This window comes from Sesamum indicum, linkage group LG6 (genome assembly GCF_000512975.1).
Source record: "Sesamum indicum cultivar Zhongzhi No. 13 linkage group LG6, S_indicum_v1.0, whole genome shotgun sequence".
NCBI lineage: Eukaryota > Viridiplantae > Streptophyta > Magnoliopsida > Lamiales > Pedaliaceae > Sesamum > Sesamum indicum.
Genome location: NC_026150.1, coordinates 2,788,275 through 2,806,500, shown reverse-complemented (window position 1 = coordinate 2,806,500; position 18,226 = coordinate 2,788,275). Strand labels below are relative to the sequence as shown.

General features: G+C 36.5%; 4 protein-coding genes across 4 annotated transcripts in view; all 4 read left to right on the top strand.

Annotated features, from left to right (window-relative positions):
* Positions 1 to 1,859, top strand: part of LOC105163471 (ABC transporter C family member 5) — a 7,331-nt gene extending 5,472 nt beyond the window's left edge. Inside the window, 4 exon segments of the mRNA XM_020694818.1 lie at positions 264 to 569; positions 826 to 889; positions 999 to 1,238; positions 1,317 to 1,859. Coding sequence (XP_020550477.1) covers positions 264 to 569; positions 826 to 889; positions 999 to 1,238; positions 1,317 to 1,429 — 723 coding nt within the window. The 3' untranslated portion in view covers positions 1,430 to 1,859.
* Positions 2,935 to 8,717, top strand: LOC105163470 (NADH dehydrogenase [ubiquinone] 1 alpha subcomplex subunit 9, mitochondrial). Its single transcript, XM_011081822.2, has 12 exons — positions 2,935 to 3,130; positions 3,244 to 3,340; positions 3,684 to 3,748; positions 3,854 to 3,939; positions 4,039 to 4,123; positions 4,201 to 4,271; positions 5,813 to 5,944; positions 6,367 to 6,482; positions 6,568 to 6,691; positions 6,796 to 6,864; positions 7,980 to 8,100; positions 8,187 to 8,717. The coding sequence occupies exons 1-12, from the start codon at positions 3,034 to 3,036 to the stop codon at positions 8,324 to 8,326; spliced, it is 1,203 nt and encodes a 400-aa protein (XP_011080124.1). The 5' UTR covers positions 2,935 to 3,033; the 3' UTR covers positions 8,327 to 8,717.
* LOC105163592 (xyloglucan galactosyltransferase MUR3-like) lies at positions 8,858 to 18,013 on the top strand. Its single transcript, XM_020694817.1, has 4 exons — positions 8,858 to 9,767; positions 12,494 to 14,341; positions 16,641 to 16,685; positions 17,973 to 18,013. Exons 1-4 carry the CDS (start codon positions 9,359 to 9,361, stop codon positions 18,011 to 18,013), a joined length of 2,343 nt encoding a protein of 780 aa, XP_020550476.1. The 5' UTR covers positions 8,858 to 9,358.
* LOC105163469 (xyloglucan galactosyltransferase MUR3-like) lies at positions 12,095 to 14,617 on the top strand. The gene has a single exon (XM_011081821.2). The coding sequence runs from the start codon at positions 12,511 to 12,513 to the stop codon at positions 14,398 to 14,400; it is 1,890 nt and encodes a 629-aa protein (XP_011080123.1). The 5' UTR covers positions 12,095 to 12,510; the 3' UTR covers positions 14,401 to 14,617.

Here is an 18,226-nt window from a genome sequence, read left to right as displayed (position 1 = left end):
AGTACTTATATTTGATTATTCAGGTCATTTTCAGGCTATTGCTGTAGGTCTTCCGTGATCCTTATCATTGTATGCATTCTTTTGGCCTGTGAGTAGAAATAAAACATTCCTTAACATGATAGGAACAGACTCATGTTATAAAGGAACTAAAAAGTACTATGCCTAAGGAGAATAAAAGAACTATAACTGAAGGAATCCAAACAACGGGCTATTTTTTTACAGAGAGAGATAAAAGGAAATATCTGATCCTTTTTCCTCTATAGGTTCGTTACAAGGAGAGTCTTCCTGTTGTACTTCATGGTGTCTCCTGCATATTTCCTGGTGGGAAGAAGATTGGAATTGTTGGGCGTACTGGAAGTGGTAAATCTACCTTGATTCAAGCTCTATTTCGTTTGATTGAGCCAGCAGGTGGCAGAATAATTATAGACAGTATTGATATTTCAACAATCGGTCTTCACGACCTCCGCAACCGCCTGAGTATCATACCCCAGGATCCAACTTTATTTGAAGGAACTATTCGAGGCAACCTAGACCCACTTGAAGAGCATTCAGATCAAGAAATTTGGGAGGTACATTCTTTTTTCCTTCTAAATTCAACATAAGAAATGTGCAGGTTGACCATTTGGAAAAAAAATGAGATGATATGCTGCTGTGGGTTTTCATAAGATGTATGAACGCAATACCTGAGGCTGCCTGGTCTTTCTTTTGATCCATAAATCCCTCTGGATACGAATGGTGTAGATCTTTTAGGGCCACATATTTTTCATTTCATTAACATCATTCGTATCATTACACGACATTCATACCGTACTTGGATTGCTGCAGGCACTTGATAAGTCTCAGCTAGGGGATGTAGTACGCCAGAAAGAGCTTAAGCTTGATACACCAGGTAAGCATATACTATTCTAGTGGTCACTGAAATGAAGCTCCTACTGTGGCCCAAACCATGATATTCTGAGACTTACGGTGAAACTATTTGCTGTGTATGGCATTGGCAGTTCTAGAAAATGGAGATAATTGGAGTGTGGGACAGAGGCAGCTAGTATCTCTTGGTCGCGCTTTACTCAAACAGGCAAGAATTTTGGTGCTCGATGAAGCCACAGCCTCAGTTGACTCAGCCACGGATAACCTCATCCAGAAGATAATAAGAACAGAGTTCAAGAATTGCACTGTTTGTACAATAGCTCACCGCATTCCCACTGTTATTGATAGCGACCTGGTTTTAGTCCTTAGTGATGGTATGCTCTATCCCATTTCAGTTCTTCTGTCTGTGCTCTAACCTATGCTAAGTTTCTGCATCTTGGCATGTTCCGCAGGTCGGGTGGCGGAGTTTGATACCCCGGCACGATTATTGGAGGACAAGTCTTCCATGTTTCTCAAATTGGTTTCAGAATACTCATCACGGTCAAATGGCGTCCCGGATCTTTGATCTAGATGATAACGTCTCAAACCCTGGTGGGGAAGCAAGACAAGCCAATGGGTAATCTCGAAAACATTTCCCCTGATGCATCTGTGAGCCGGCTCCAGCTGCCAACGGTGCATTAAGCAGACTGAAAGACACTGTGGCAGGCGAGGTGGGCATCTGAAAAACGCTACCGAGTGGAACGTAGTTTGGGCTCCGCTGTAACGTTATTCTTTCCCTCTTTGCACATACTGGGGACTTGTTGCACGCAAGAGGGACAATCTGTACCTTAGGAATAAGTTTGGTAGAATGAGGTGGGCGAGGACTGGCCTTGGAAGAGGCAGAATTTTGTAACTTTTCATGTGCAATAAACTAGGCTTTTGCAATGAGGTGAAGCAACTCTGGTAATGTGACTAACCCCTTTTAGAGGCATAAGGAAACTGCAATCTTTTATTCATCATATTTGTCAATTTTTTATCACACAAAAGGGTCACTCACACATAATTTTATCATCTATCTCCACCATTTTTTTCCTAACCTACATAATAACTCTTATTTATTTTACTATTGATGATGTTTAACTTTGTTAGAGGTGCTTAGGTTAATTCTTTGGTTAATGATGAAGTGAAATTAAAAGGTATTTTGGTTAGCACTTTTTGATGCTCAAGTTCCAGACCAATAACGTAAAATATTAAAAATTAAATTAAAATATATTGAGTTTTAAATAATATTATTTTTTTTTCTTGATTTGAGTCATTAGGTGTATCTCTTTGTATAAAATACACTTTTTAAAGGGGTAATTATACATTAGACCCCCTTAAACTATACATTTTCCTTCAAAGATGCTCTGAAATTACAATGGCACCCTTCCGAGTCTTTTCATTTATAATTATAATGTTGATTTCATAATTTTGCATTATGTATAACTCATTATAAAGACCCCTATTAATATTTTATTCTTGTAAGGAGTAAATGAAATACACATAAGTTAAAAAGGATGTAATTGTAATAAAATATTGTTCGGAATTATCACTATTGGATAAGAAGTAGTTGTTTATGAAAGAAGAAGCTAGTCATATTGTCGATAATGTTTACAAAATATTGAACAATGCATAAAATTAAAAGTTTATGTATATATTTTTTTACGAGTTTAGTATTTTTTGTCTATATTTTAATGAAAGGGATATGATTATACATGAAAATACTTGGTGGGGGTGCAAAGTGAATTTAAAAAGTTTTTTTTGGAAAAAATATAATTTTGTATTTTGAGAGGAATTAAGTGTAATTAATTATTTTTAAAAGTGATTTTATTAGTAAAATGAAAAAAATATTATATACAGAAATGTGGATCAAAGAAAGCATCGGAGATGATGAGAAAGAAAAGGAAATCCACAACAGCTTTTTCAGTCGAAGTAAGAAAAGTTAATACGAAATAAAAATAGAGAATGAATTAAGAAAAAAAAACCTTTCACAGAAAAACGCTTGCGACTTTGTTCATAAGACGCGCTTTCACATTCCACTATAGACTTTCGATCAGTGTCGTCGAACCCGCACTCTCTCTCTCTCTCTCTCTCTCTCTCTCTCTCAAACACACACACCACACACATACACACTGAGCTGTGAAAGCGAAGATGCAGGCCGTGTGCAGGCGTTTGGGGAACCAATACACCAAGCAATCGACCGCTCCAATTTCTTGTTTCAAATCGATTTACCTGCTTCCTGATCAATGTAATTGATTGCTCGATATGTCTAGGGCTGATTACGCCCATTCAAGATTAAATGCCTTTTTAGTTTCTGGTTGTTTTTGAAGGGTTGAGCTGAATGTGATTCGTGATTTGCAGGTTATGGTGCAGAGAGCACGAGGTTTGCTTCTTCTCTTGCCACCAAAGGCGTGGGGCATTTAGTTCGCAAGGGCACTGGCGGCAGATCATCCGTTAGGTAATTTTCACTTTTCGAAAATCCTAATTTGGCCGTTTTGAGACATTATCTGCTTGGATTTTTTTTTAGGGTTTCGGTGATACTGGATTAGTATTCTGCATTTCGTTCATAGGTCGATTGCTTTTAGCTTTCGTGTAACATTACTGGAGCTGGAGTTTTTAGGTTACAGAAGCATGACCGTTTTGCAACTAACTCAGTGTTCCGTTGATTTATAATATTCAAAGGTTTAGTTTAGGTTAACATGTCCCCGTCAGTTGCTTTGTTTTCCTTAATTTTCGTCAACATTTATCAACATTTGGGTGTTTTCAATTGAGTTCATATTCGTAATGTTGGTGTGTGGCAGTGGCATTGTTGCAACAGTATTTGGAGCTACGGGATTTCTTGGGCGATATTTAGTGCAGCAACTGGGTGCGCTGCCTCCTATCTTGCATAAAGTTTTCAGCTGGAACTTTTTTGTGATAGAGTTTGATTGATGTTTTTTGATCCATGTTTCACATGCAATTCTGCTTGTAGCTAAGATGGGTTCTCAAGTGCTAGTTCCATTCCGAGGCTCTGAGGATTGTCATCGGCACCTTAAACTGATGGGTGATCTGGGTCAGGTGAATTCCTGCATGGACTTCTTTCTCTTTTTTTGTATGGATTCATCTTCTATTACCCCACAAACGTAATTTAGGATTTTTCACCTTTCCAACACGCAGATTGTTCCCATGAAATACAATCCTAGAGATGAAAATTCCATCAAGGCGGTGATGGCAAAGGCTAATGTTGTTATTAATCTTATAGGTAAGGAGCAATTTTCTCTTAGCTATTTGTGATATTTATGTTCATGATTATTTTATGCATAAAATGTCTTCAAACAGGAAGGGAGTATGAGACCAGAAATTTCAGTTTTGAGGAAGTGAATCACCACATGGCCGAACAGCTTGCTCTCGTATGCTTCTGTTCTTAAATTTTCCTTCTTTCATTCTGATGCTTTCTGAATTCATTACCTTGATCGATGATCACCTTCATGAAAACAGCCTGTCTTGTACACTAGGAAGAATTGGGTGATATACTAATTAATACATTAATTTGCAATTCAACAATGTTCTTTTGGTGGAATTTTATCTTAAATTCAAGTTCCAATATTCAGAGTTCTGAAAGTTTGTTGCGGGTTGAACTCTCATGGTTCCTGTTTTGCTAATGTTTAATATTACTTTCCACTTGTTTGTTAATGTGTTGACTCTATAACATACTCTCTCTTGTTCAATTTTTTTACAACTTTTTTTAGCATTATGAGAAAGAAGAAGCTTGGAAACTGGAACTATGAAAAGGAATAAACATTTGTTGTCTGCTGTTGGTTCTGCAAAGTATTGATTTAATGCTTTATTTTCCAAGTTATCAGTTTGTATTATGTTGAAGTGATATTTTGGTTGATGATATCTGGCCACTCTTGGGTAGGTTAGCGTTTTCAATCTCCTTTTCTTGTTCCTGCTCTTGTGATAGTCCATTCCAGCTATCCTTTTATTCACTTGGTCAAAATACAATTTGCATCAATCATAGATATTCAAAAGCATATGAGCTGAACCTACCTAGCAAGCTCTAGGAATTGACTGAAATTGGTCAGTGATAGAAGAATACAAGGGCTGCTTTTGTGGTTTTGGATGCCAGAATGAAGTAGCAAAGAGGAAGGAATTGTTTTGAAAGTTTGGTTTTGCTTAAACTAAAATTGGATTTGTTTAACTCAAAGTAGCTTGTAGAGATGGATGCAAGGGAAAACAAAGAATGGAGTGGGGGTGTTGACCTGTCCAGGAAAGAAGTTATCCTAAAAATAGGATACTGCTTAATTGAATGAAATTTGAATGGGGTGGGCGTGGATTGCTTTTTTCTCTTTCATTCAAAAAGAACGTAGAGAAACTTACTAACATTGTTTAATAAAAGAATAGGAGCAAGGACTGCTTTGGTGGTTTTGGCCGCCAGGATTAAGTAGCTAAGACGGATTATAAAATTTAGATATCTGGTGTTCTTTAACTAAAGGTTGAGAAGGGATGAAGGCAGATGGACTTTGGGCAGGTTCAGGTGCCTATCATTCTGGACGGTGGGCTTTGGTGTGTTGGCCTTGGTCTTCTTGTATAAAACATTATCTAATTCCTAGAGTTTGTTGCTGCCTCCATTATTGTTGCTTGACCTGAAACTCTCTTTGGTCGAATAGCTTCTTTACTATTTGGGAGATTTATTGATCCTTATGATTCATTTGCATCTTTTATCTGTCATCCTAACAAATGAGGAGAAATGCGTACACCTAAAAGAAATCCTTGATATTATTTAGCATAACTAATTTTACCTGGGCTTTCCAGCAAGAGAAAAGGATGCTCTAATTGTAGATCTATGATTTCCATGTCCAATCATTTAAGTTGTTGGTTATGATGTTTATTGCATGTCCTTATCTCAAGGATGATATGGTATACTGATGGATGTATTTTACATACGCAGATTGCCAAAGAACATGGTGGCATCATGAGGTACATTCAAGTTTCTTGCTTGGGGGCTAGTCCATCATCTTCATCCAGAATGCTTAGAGCTAAAGCAGCAGGTGAAGAAGCTGTCTTACGAGAATTGCCCGAGGTTATTATACATTAACTTTCTTTTCCCTTGCGTCAGACAGAGCTGAAAGATTGCTTTTATTAGTAATATTTACTGTAAGTGATCTACTGGTGCATGATGTTAGTTCATGTGTTTATCAGTTATTAAAATTTTGCCTCTTTGTTTGCTTTTTATGAAGTGAGAAAAAGTATTGAATACCTTTCAAACAACTTTTCTCTGTCTTGTTGTCCTTTTAAGTTCAAATGATATTTCTTCATCTAGGTCTGGCTTGAATATTTCTGGTATATTTAAAATGCAACATAAAATATCTTCCTACTTTTGTTATTTTATTTGTGCCAAGATGATTACATCTTGGAATTACATTCCTTAGGAAAGTGCACCCAACATCTACCTTTGGCCGACATTTCCTTATTGGACAGACTAATATGACTATCCATTCTCAGGCTACTATTATGAGACCTGCTGCGATGATTGGCACAGAGGATCGAGTTTTAAATCCATGGGCACACTTTGCTAAAAAATACAGTTTTCTCCCACTCTTAGGAGATGGATCGACCAAGTATGCCTCATACTTTATATACTGAGATCTTGTGCATGATATTTAAAATAATTCTTCAACATGTCTTGTTATCATGCCTCTTCAGGATTCAGCCTGTATATGTTGTTGATGTTGCGTCAGCAATTGTTGCCGCCTTAAAAGATGATGGTAGTAGCATGGGAAAAGTTTATGAACTTGGTGGGCCAGAGATTTACACCTTGCATCAACTAGTAAATCCTTGAACTATCTTTTTCTCCAGTTGAGAACGTTTAAGTATCTGTTTCAACTTTCCTATTTTTTTTTTCTCAAACATGGATTTACCCATGTCCTGTAGGCAGAACTTATGTATGACATGATTCGTGAGTGGCCTCACTATGTGAAGGTTCCTTTCCCTATCGCCAAGGTAGGTCCTCCTTTGCGCACTTGCTTTGTATACCTCAACACGCCCCCCACCCACCACTCGCTCACACTCACAAAGAACTTATATTATTTGCTCATTGCTTGGAGTTTATTCTGAACCAAAGAATCAGGAGATCTGCATGTAAGATTTTTGAGAAAAGATTAAAAATAATTGTCCTGTGCCATATTTTGGCTTAATAGTGTTCAAGAGGAGCATTAGCAGATGATCTAGCCCATAGTCCTTTTCTATGTTATACTTATTAGATCAGGTTATTTGTGTACAAGCTTTGATATAAGTCTGTTCAGTATATTTTGTGACTGAGATCTCTTATTGTTATCCTCTGGATTTTATTGACTGTAGCTCGGCCTATCAATGGGTAAGGTAGAACTCTACCCAGATCTAAGAAAAATATTTTGTACCCAAACCTAGTTTCTACCCAATGGCCAGAACCACACTCTTATCTTAGACCCAACAAAAGTAAATGAGTAGGTATGGTTGGATCTAATCTCTGAAATATCCATTTATCCATTAGCTTAAAATCATTCATAGTGTTTGGATTTGTGTTTTGAGTGTTTTGTTTTGGTTCTTTCGGAGATAGAGAGAGAAAAATAGAGATAAATAAGTGTGTGTTGGAGATAGATAGTATGTTTGGATTTGTGTTTTGAGATAATTTCAAATATTTTAAAATAAGTAGTGTAGGTTTGATGTTGGGATTTGGAAGATAAAAATCATTGTTCATTGTCAAATCATCTCTTTTATATATAAATATGGATATATATAAATATTGTATGTTTAATGTTGTATTTTTGGGAGACAAAAAGCACTGTTCATTGTCAAATCATGTCTCTTTTATATTATATATATAGAAAGTTGAAAAACAAAAAAACACACTGATAAGGTGTAAAAACATAAAAACAAACATTGGGTGTGTTTTATCTTGTCTTGGGAAATGCCAAAACATGAAACCAAACATAGTGATTGAATTTTTAAAATTGAATATATTTCTTTTGGTCACGATGAGGTGGCTTTTATTTGCCTTAAACAGACATGGTTTCAGGTACCTTTGCGTATGTACTGTTGAGCAATCTCATTACTGCTGATTGCATGTTTCATTTCAGGCTATAGCAACACCTCGAGAAGTATTGCTTAATAAAGTTCCTTTCCCAATGCCTACCCCTACCATATTCAACTTGGACCAAATTGAAGCACTTTCCACAGATACACTGGTGTCTGAAAATGGTATGTGCCATAGACTTGAGAATATGAAACCTCTCAATTTTGTTTGCTAACTGTAACAGTGTAATTTCTGTCTCTAATAAACCCAGCTTTGAAGTTTGAGGATCTTGGAATTGTGCCTTGTAAGCTGAAAGGATATCCAGTTGAGTTTCTCATACAATATCGTAAAGGGGGACCACAATACGGTTCAACAGTTAGTGAGAAAGTTACCCCACAGTCGTGGTCTTGATGCTTGCCAGTTCTTCTTTTAAACACCGAAGAAATCCTATTGGAAGCTCTAAGGTAGGTATGTTTTGCCTGCATTTCGGCAGCAAGCTGTGAAAATACAAGTACATCTTTTGTTGTCTTGGTGGAGAAATTGGAATAGTTATTACATTGTGGTTTAGTGTATTGGTATTGTGGTTTAACGAAACCAATCAGATCAACCTTCTAAACATGGTTGAGAGCGCCAATTTTCGTTAAGACTTGGAAGAATAAAGTTTATTGAGGAATAACATGATTCCACAATGTACAATGCCGAAAAGTTGTCTCATTGTAGAAAAGAGACAAGAGATTTGTTTTTTTGGCTAAATGTTAAAGACCTTCTGTATCAAGATTTAAGAAAATGATGTTTACCTTTCCAGGCTCTTCTTTTTGCCCATAATAGTTTGTTTATCATTAACCTGGGAGTATCATATTGTCTCTGTTATTTCTGGGCTTAGAAATTATAATGGGAAAACAGGTACAAGAAACCTCCAAACACTTGCTATCTTTGTCTTATTGATTATCAACATGTTAATTAATATTTTGCGATTTTCTATATGTTATTCCAATGGCTGGAGAACAGTTATTGCTTAACTTGCGATAATATTTCACCATAGCATAGTAAACTCATCATGCAAGGCATGGGGTGAAGGAAGAATGATTATGTGATCCCTTCCTGCCTAACATTGAACTGTTGATCCAATATCTGCTTGGCCGTTCCGGAATCTCTTGCTCTAGTTATTGATTGGGAATATTGGAAGACAAATACATCAATTTAGCATTGCTTGGTCCAAGGTGCCAAAGGGGGGAAAATAACTTGTTCCTCTATTCAAATTATTGTTTACAGTCTATGTTAAATAGTTTGCTAGGCAATGGCAGATATACTCCCAGAAGGTTTGATTGAGTGCTCATTAAGTCATTCCAATGGAATCTTACTTTCCTTGTAACTCTAGTAAAGCTGGCAGCTCATTCATAAGTACATATATGGAATCAGTCTGATTTCAAGGAAAGACCAACCATGAAAAACTTCTCCAACCCAAAACAAAAAAATCCATTTGGTTTGCCTAAATCCCTAAACCACCTGATGCCACCACAAGCTGCTCCTGGACACTTTGAAAATGTCAGACTTGCTGGCAGGAACGTTGGGGCGTCCATGATAATGGGCGACGGTGGGTCCAGTGAGTCTCCTGGAAGTTGCAGCATAAACATTTATATAAACAACGATATACAGGGGATTAACAATTCTGTGTTAATTGGTAGTGAGGTGAAGATGGGAGATCCTGGAGTTAGCTTGTGTTTGGAAGAAGTGAAAATGGACAGAGGGTTTCGGCTCATAACCAAGAAAAAGGAAAGAGATTTTGCTACTTGGGTTTTGTTGATCGCATTTATAATACTAGTCATCTCTGTTTTTGCTTATTTAATAATGTGACTGAATTTGGTTCCCATCAGAAGGACAAAAATATTCTTTCTTTTTCTCTTTTCTTGGCTTATGGTAATCATCCTAATCTCTGTCTCTTGATTTGTTTTGCCTAAATCTGTGAGACTGGGTGATCATGGCAAGAGTCTGGATTGGGTTTCTTAGTCCATATACTACTACTACTATTCATTCATATACATTGCTTTAACAAGAAATTATCAGATTTTGATCTTATTCTCAGTGTGTCTGCAGATGCTACTTCACTGTTCTCTACATGCAATTAGAATTTAGGATTCTTGAGGGGTTCTCTCTTCCTAGTGTGCAATTCAAGAATTTCACCCTGCTAAGGCAGGATCACGTGATTGTCCAAATTGGGGCATGAGAAGGAGAATGGGGTGTCGGGTAGCCCTGGATTTATCATCACAAAATAAAAAAAAATACATAACACACTACCTCCAACACATCCATAAGACAGAGGCCCCTTATCGTCTCGTAGGGTTCCCCATGTTCTTCTGTATGATCATCAGAACAGCAATATGAAAAATTGATTGATGAAGGAAGGAGGCCTGCGCCTGACCTCGAGTTTGAGTATTAAAACCAGAGGCCCATGCTTGAGGCCCCACCAGGTGTAAATCTTGTGGCCTTCAATCATCTCATCATACCTCAAATAGCATTTACATTCATGGGATGGAACTACTTTTCTCTCACTATTATTTTAGGTAAAAAAAAGTGATGGATTTATGTTTGCATGATACCACCTCCTAAAATTTATACATTAGTGGTTGGATCAAAATTTTATTTTATTAAAATGTAAAAGAAAACATCGAATTACGTCACACACTTTTTATCATTGGCACATAAATATAACAAAGAAAAAACCAGACAAATATAGAACAAATTTTATATTTGTAGGGGCTTTTTGTCTTTATTGTTTAGGAAACTATTGAGACAGATGATGGTGATGATGAAGATTAAAGTTAAATGCACAAGTGATGGAAGTTAGGAAGACGACATGTTTGGTATGATTGGTTACTATCAATCACAACTCAATTATTCAGTTTACGTAACTATTTGGTGGACAACACATCCTCAAATGAAAATTTCATCATCACACATATTTCTTTTCTTCTCCAGAAAACGTGAAAACAATGGTTGTGGGGCTTAGAATTCCAACATTAATAACTAATAATTTTGGTTAGGTACAATCCAATTAAATTTATGATAAAATAAATGTAATACACTTATTATATTATTAATTATTTTTTTTAAATTGTATATTAATCACATAACAAATATATTACACTTATCATATTAGTTCATTCGATTTCAATTAATTTTTTTCATTAATCAGATAATGAAATACCATTAACCAATTATTTGTGTCGGCTCTTCATCTTCAATACCTCCGAAAAGGTTTTGATTTTATTTTTCTTCTTTTTAGCACTTCAATTATCTAAAATGTCTTTTTGTTTTTATTTAGAGTAAAAATATTGTTTCCTACCAATTATGATATTATACTTTGTTATGTATTAGTATTATTATTTATTTTAATTACACAAGTTGTGTAAATTATCATGTTAGACTACTTTATCGTGAAAAAATAATCACATACAAAGTATATGTGTAAATTTTTTATTTTTGAAATATTAGTCATGAATTTGTTGGATTTTGTGAAAACATGATACATTTATTTATGAAAAAGCCAACCTTGATATGAATAATTTAAAAATTTTATGTAAAAGTATCATATTCTATCGAATTATTTTAATACAAATAAAACTCACTTTTGGCAGTATTATTATATAACCCTATAAATAGATTATTAATAAGTAAGTTTGACATACAAACTTTTGACTAATAATAATAATAATGTTTGACTAAATTATGATTAATTTATTGAATATTGGGTAATTAACAATTAATTAACATAATGGCACTGTTTTCATGATTAATTAATGTAATCTTAGTGCCTGACATAAACCCCATGATCACATTGAAAAACAGAATTATGGGAGGGAAAATCAGGTTGTATGCGGCTGCAGATTAATGAGCAAGACCTCAGTGCCTGAGCCAGTAAGAAGAGGGGGACCTCTGTTCTAATGCTGGATCCCATATGTATTTATTGGGTTAAAGTTTAATGGTTCACATGAACCGGAAGTAGGCTCCAACTGGGATGTCCACGTGTCTCCCGGCGGACAGACAACCGACAATGTAAAAATTTCTGGAATCATTTAAGCACCGGGCGGGGTGTACGCTCTTAACATACGCCTCCCCTCACTATGATACGCCACCTCTTTTTCCATAACTGTGCATGACGCTGACAATAAAACTGTGTCGTCTTCTCAACTCTCTCTCTCTCTCTCTCTCTCTCTCTCTCTGTATATATATATATGTATGTTTATGTACGTAAATCTGTGTGCAAGCAAGTTTGGCCACTGTCCCTTTTCACCGTTTGTAATAAGATTAAAGCCTTTCCTTTTCTTGTTTCCTGGAAATCAGCATAAAATCAAACTAATTCAGTTTTACTACTCTTAATTCCCGCGTGTTGCATCTCTTCACGCCCAAAATCGGGTCAGTTCCACCATTTCTGCATTCTTTCCATTTTTGTTTGTGATTTTTCAAGCTGTATTCTCTGATCTTTGCCGGGTAGGGTTTATTGCATCATTCAGCATCTCAAATCTAGCTTCTGGGTTTGTACTTGTTTAAGTTTTGTTTCTGGATTATGTGTTGTTGAAGTGTTTTCGGAAAATCTGATGAGACGCCGCCAGGCGGCGGTGCTAACGTCTGGTGAGATTATGGAGAAGGGGCAAGGGAAGAGTCAGATTTCATGTCTTTGTTTATTAGCCTTATTATCATCTTTCATTTGGATTTGTCTGTTGTACTTCCATTTTATGGTCCTTGGTGGTAGAACTGTTACTGATACCTCCCCTGAGTTAAACCTTGTTCCAATTGAGGCCACTTCACTGAATTCTCTGCCCCTTGATTCGAATCCCTCCCCCATTAGTCACTCTGTTACCGTTCATCGTCCTGAAGTTGATGTTGGGCTTCAGAGAGGAAGGGTGGTTGATAATGCTTCGAAAGATGAAGTCCCGAGTCAGGTGAAGCCAAGAGAAAGAGTTGCTGGTTATGCTTCGAAAGATAAAATCCCGGATCAAGTGAAGCCAATTAATGTGAAATCCCCGCCTTTGGGAGAGAAAATCAAAGATAAGCAGAACTATCCTTTTATGAGGGCATTGAGAACAGTAGATAATAAGAGTGATCCATGTGGGGGAAGGTACATTTATGTTCACAATCTTCCTCCGAGGTTCAATGAGGATATGCTTAAGGAGTGTAAGAGTCTTAGCATGTGGACCAACATGTGTAAGTTCACCACCAATGCTGGGCTTGGTCCACCGTTGGAGAATGTTGAAGGGGTTTTCTCGGATACTGGGTGGTATGCTACAAATCAGTTTGCAGTGGATGTGATATTTGGCAATCGGATGAAGCAATACGAATGCTTGACAAATGATTCGTCTCTTGCTGCTGCTATTTTTGTGCCCTTTTATGCGGGATTTGATATTGCAAGGTATCTTTGGGGGTACAACGTATCAACTAGGGATGCTGCATCCCTTGCTTTGGTTGATTGGCTCATGAAGAGGCCGGAATGGAAGATAATGGGGGGAAAGGATCACTTTCTTGTGGGGGGTAGGATAACATGGGATTTCAGACGATTAACCGACCAAGAGTCAGACTGGGGTAACAAGCTTCTGTTCTTGCCGGCTGCCAGAAACATGTCCATGCTTGTGGTGGAATCAAGTCCTTGGCATGGAAATGATTTTGGGATTCCATATCCTACTTACTTCCATCCTGCAAAGGATGCTGAAGTGTTTGCCTGGCAGAACAGAATGAGGAAACTGGAGCGGAAATATCTTTTTTGTTTTGCGGGTGCACCACGTCCCGGCAACCGCAAATCGATCCGTGGGCAGATCATTGATCAATGCAAGAATTCAAAGGTGTGCAAACTTTTGGAATGTGATTTTGGGGAAAGTAAGTGCCATTCTCCTAGCAGCATCATGCAGATGTTTCAGAGCTCCCTTTTCTGTTTGCAACCTCCAGGTGATTCATTTACAAGAAGATCAGCATTTGACTCCATGTTGGCTGGCTGTATACCTGTGTTTTTCCATCCTGGATCGGCCTACACTCAATACACCTGGCATTTGCCAAAGAATTATTCACAATATTCAGTGTTAATTGCAGAGGGTGACATTCGTAGGAATGTTAGCATAGAGCAACAACTCAAAACAATTTCTGTCAAAAAGGTGAAGGAAATGAGAGAGGCGGTCATAAATCTCATTCCAAGGGTAATATATGCAGATCCTCGCTCTAAGCTGGAGACATTGAAGGATGCCTTTGATATAGCTGTTCAAGCAGTTATCAACAAGGTCACAAAGTTGAGGAAAGACATGGTTGAGGGCCGTAAAGATGACTTTATTGAGGAGCTTAGTTGGAAATATGCTTTGTTGGAAGAAGGTCAATATATAGGGCCTCATGAATGGGATCCATTTTTTGCAAAACGGAAAAAAGATGGCGAGCCTGATACTGACAGTTCATCAGCAGAAGCAGCTAAAAATTCTTGGAAGAGCGAGCGAAGACAACATTCATGATTATGGGGAAGTTTTCTTTTTTCAACTTTCACAATGCTCAGTCTAAGATGTATTAAGCCTATAGTCAATTTGCTAAGCATCTTTGGTTCTATTGAGGTATCAATACTAAGTTTTTAGGATTAGTGTGGGAATTCATATCTTGTTTGAAGCCATCATAGTGATACGTATTCCAGTATAGAGTTCATAATGTTATTCAACCAATATTTGTTTTTTGCCACTCTTTTGGTGAATTTTCTAAAAATGGTTTTGACATAGCTTATGCCACCACCTAAAATATACGTGAAGTGTGACTTTTCACAAGCATTGCAACTAGGTGATACATTCTTTTCTTATGGGTTTTCCTTTTGTGTTTGCCGAACCTGAAAATCCTAAAATGGACCCATCAGTAATCTGTACGTTAAAGTAGCACTTTAATCATCTTCGGACTACTGCGTATGAGACGTAATCATGAATCTGGGATTATACTAATCTCTCTTTATCTAGCAACCTTGTATACAGAATAGACATCAGTGCCGTCTGTCGTACTTTCCAAATTCTGCATGTCAATGCGCATTGAAATCTTTCATGCATGGTCCTCTGTAATTGGGTTCTTGTAAAGTCAGATTGATCTTGCCTAGAGGCTGGAGAGAAGTATTCTTTCTCAGAACTTGGAACAGACTTGATTAATCAAGTAGCTATTGAACCAACCGTGACGGAAGATACAGAGCTTGAACAAGCCTTGAATAGTTAATAGAAACTCTGACTGTTGATATTCACAGTAGCAGAACCCTCGCTGTGATGGTTCAGTGTCTAAGTATGCATCCGTTTTCAGAAAACTCGATGATTCTCGAGTTGTGGTTGCGGTGATGGTTGGTGACATGGGTAAACTTCTCATATGCTTGCAACAGTTTGAATACTGAGAAAGGCTGCAAATGAAGAAAGCCATGCTGAGGTTTCTTGTATGTTTGTGCTGGGCTGAAGATGTGGTCTATTTGCAAATTAAGTTGGAAGAGAACAATCAGCTGAAGCCCACATTGGGTTTTCCGCCATGTGAGCTTGGCGGTAGGCCTGATGGGTGGCTAGGCTATCTTGCTTGTTTGCTCATCACTATAAGCCTCTCATGAGCATTATTTCTTGGGGAAAATGATTCATTATACTGACCTCTCCCATGACTTGGTTGAATATTTCTCCCCCTACAAGAAGAAAAGCAGAAACATTTTTATAAAAATTAAAAAGAAAAAGTTGTAACAATAATGAAAAAAAATAAAGTGTATGAACACCCTTGAAATTAGGTTTAGTTATGGAAACACTCATTTACAGAAAATTAGAAATGCACTTGCTTTTTAATTACAAATACATTTGTTGTTTAGAGGTAAAGTTTTACAAGTACATTCTTAAGTTAAGTTACATCGATATCCTATTAGGAAATGTGCTTGTCAATATGAGGGAGAAAGAACACTTAGTGGTGTTTAGGGAAAAACCACGACAAAGGTAGTTGAGAATAGGAAATGTGCTTGTCAATATGAGGGAGGAAAAACACTTAGTGGTGTTTAGGGGAAAAACCACGACAAAGGTAGTTACATATTCGCGCCAAATTCAAACGTATATTCTAAGTGCTACATTTATACTAATATAAAAATAAAATATATTTTTTATTTATAAATTGTGGTTAATTTTCCACAAAAGAGTAAATTCAAATAAGACCATCATTGAAACATTCAGAAAATACAACTGAGTCTGAATATTAGAGGGATCCAAATCAAAAGATATTCGAGAATGGTATGATTTTGGAGCTTTGGCTTCAATTCATATTATGTCACCAATTTTTTGGAAATCTCAAAGCTTTCAGAATAGATTAGGGGGTAGTTTACGACTCTTGGTAAAACAACACCCACTTGAAAGAGGAGATATCTGGAATTAAAATTCGTATCAGTAGCTCCAGGGGTCTTATCCAGCCTTTCGTTTCATCACGTTGCAGAGATCAGATATGGTAGCCTTTAACAACATTAAAGCTGCCTCAGAAGAAGCTCCCTTGGTATCAGCTATTAGTGAAGTCGATATCTCTACTAGAAGAGCTTAAGGATTATGGGTTTGTCTCACTAAGATGGACAAAGTCAAGTATTCATTTAAAAAAATTTCAAATAAAGTGAATGGATCATTCCTGTTAAACTCCATGATGGGAAAAAATACTGAGTTCGCAAAAAACTTATTTGCAAAGAAGAGGATGTTGATATGAGAAAATAAGCTACCAACGACTGAAGCAACAAGGATGAAGACGTGCAACATGTTGCGTGTTGGATTATGCCATAACCATATATGTCCTTACTGCGAGAAACAAGAGAAACCTCTGTTTGGAATAAATATTCGGGTTACCCAATAGAAATCCAAACCAAATCAGGATAAGGGTAAAAGAAAGAAATTTTATAAAACGAAGTAAAAATTATAGAATATAAAAAGAATAAGACTGTTGGCAAAAAACAACAAAGACTAATAGTCAGCAAAATAGGAAAGTCAGCTAGCAATCACATGGCCGACAAAACATTATGACCAAAAGCTGAAAATGACGCGATGATGACGAATGTAGTGACATCATCCGAAAGAGACAAGATGATGACGAACGCAATGACGTCATCAAAAAAAGTTTGGAGTCCGAGTTTGAAGTTCGCAGACACCTATAAATAAGGAAGCAATGAAGCAGATGGAGATCATAAAATTTTTTTCTAGTCTTCAAAGTATAATATTTGAGTGTCCAAATCTTTGTAAATTTTTGAATTCTTAGTTTATGGAGGTTTACCCAACAAGTTAAGTTCACTATCATATGAGAGCCTAAATAGTTGTATCCTCCAACGGAGGTAATAATATCTGTGTAATATTCCATATATCTCTTCAATAAAAGCTTAGTTTTTGTCTGATTTATTGTTCAAATTTCTACTAAGTCTCTATATTGAAGTGTCTTTTACGCCCTAAGGTAGGAAATGAAATAAGTTGTGTTTGTTGCTGAAGGAACCAAGTACCTGCAAACCATCTGTTGCGGTAGTGTGGTTGGAGGAAGTCCGTAAAATCGAGGACTTAGAATACCCAAAAATAAGGTGGTTGAAAAAAAGTACGCATTTATGAGGACTTAATTTATTTCGAAAGCATGTTAAGCCTAACTTGAAGCCTATAGTGGACTATGGTTAATTTTTAGCTAATGGCAAAATGTTCATAAAATGGGCTGAATGACCAAAATCGCGAACATTTAAAAGTTATATGACCAAAATTACCAACTCCAAAGTTAGAGGATAAAATTGCCAACCCCTTATAAATAATGGACGAAAATTGCAATAACACCCATCAAAATGTGATCAAAGATTTATACTAATATCAGATGCAATGAAAGTGAAGCAAGAGAGGGAGGTGAAAGAAGCTAAAGATAACATCTTTTCAAACAAATATAAAGGAATTACAAGTCAAATATTTAACCAGATTTTGAATTTGAAGACATGAAACTGACAAGGTCATAGAGCACAAGCAGCACGTGGTAATGGTCTGAGGAGCCACTGCAAGAGCCTGCTCATAAATCTGAACTCATTTATTATTATTATTATTATTACTATTATTGTTATTTCCTATGTTTTTAATTTTACTACTGTAATATAAAGAATGAAGCAATTGGGTTCAAGACAATTTCTTACATCTAACCACAACATGGTCACGTTATTACACTTCGTTCCCTTCTCTTGAATTATACATCCTATAATAGCGTATTATTCATTTTTTTTATATAATTTATTCGAAATGTGAACTTTAATTTGTTTTTAAGTAATTATTTTAAATTTTTATTAGAGGGCTATATAAGTCCTTTTGC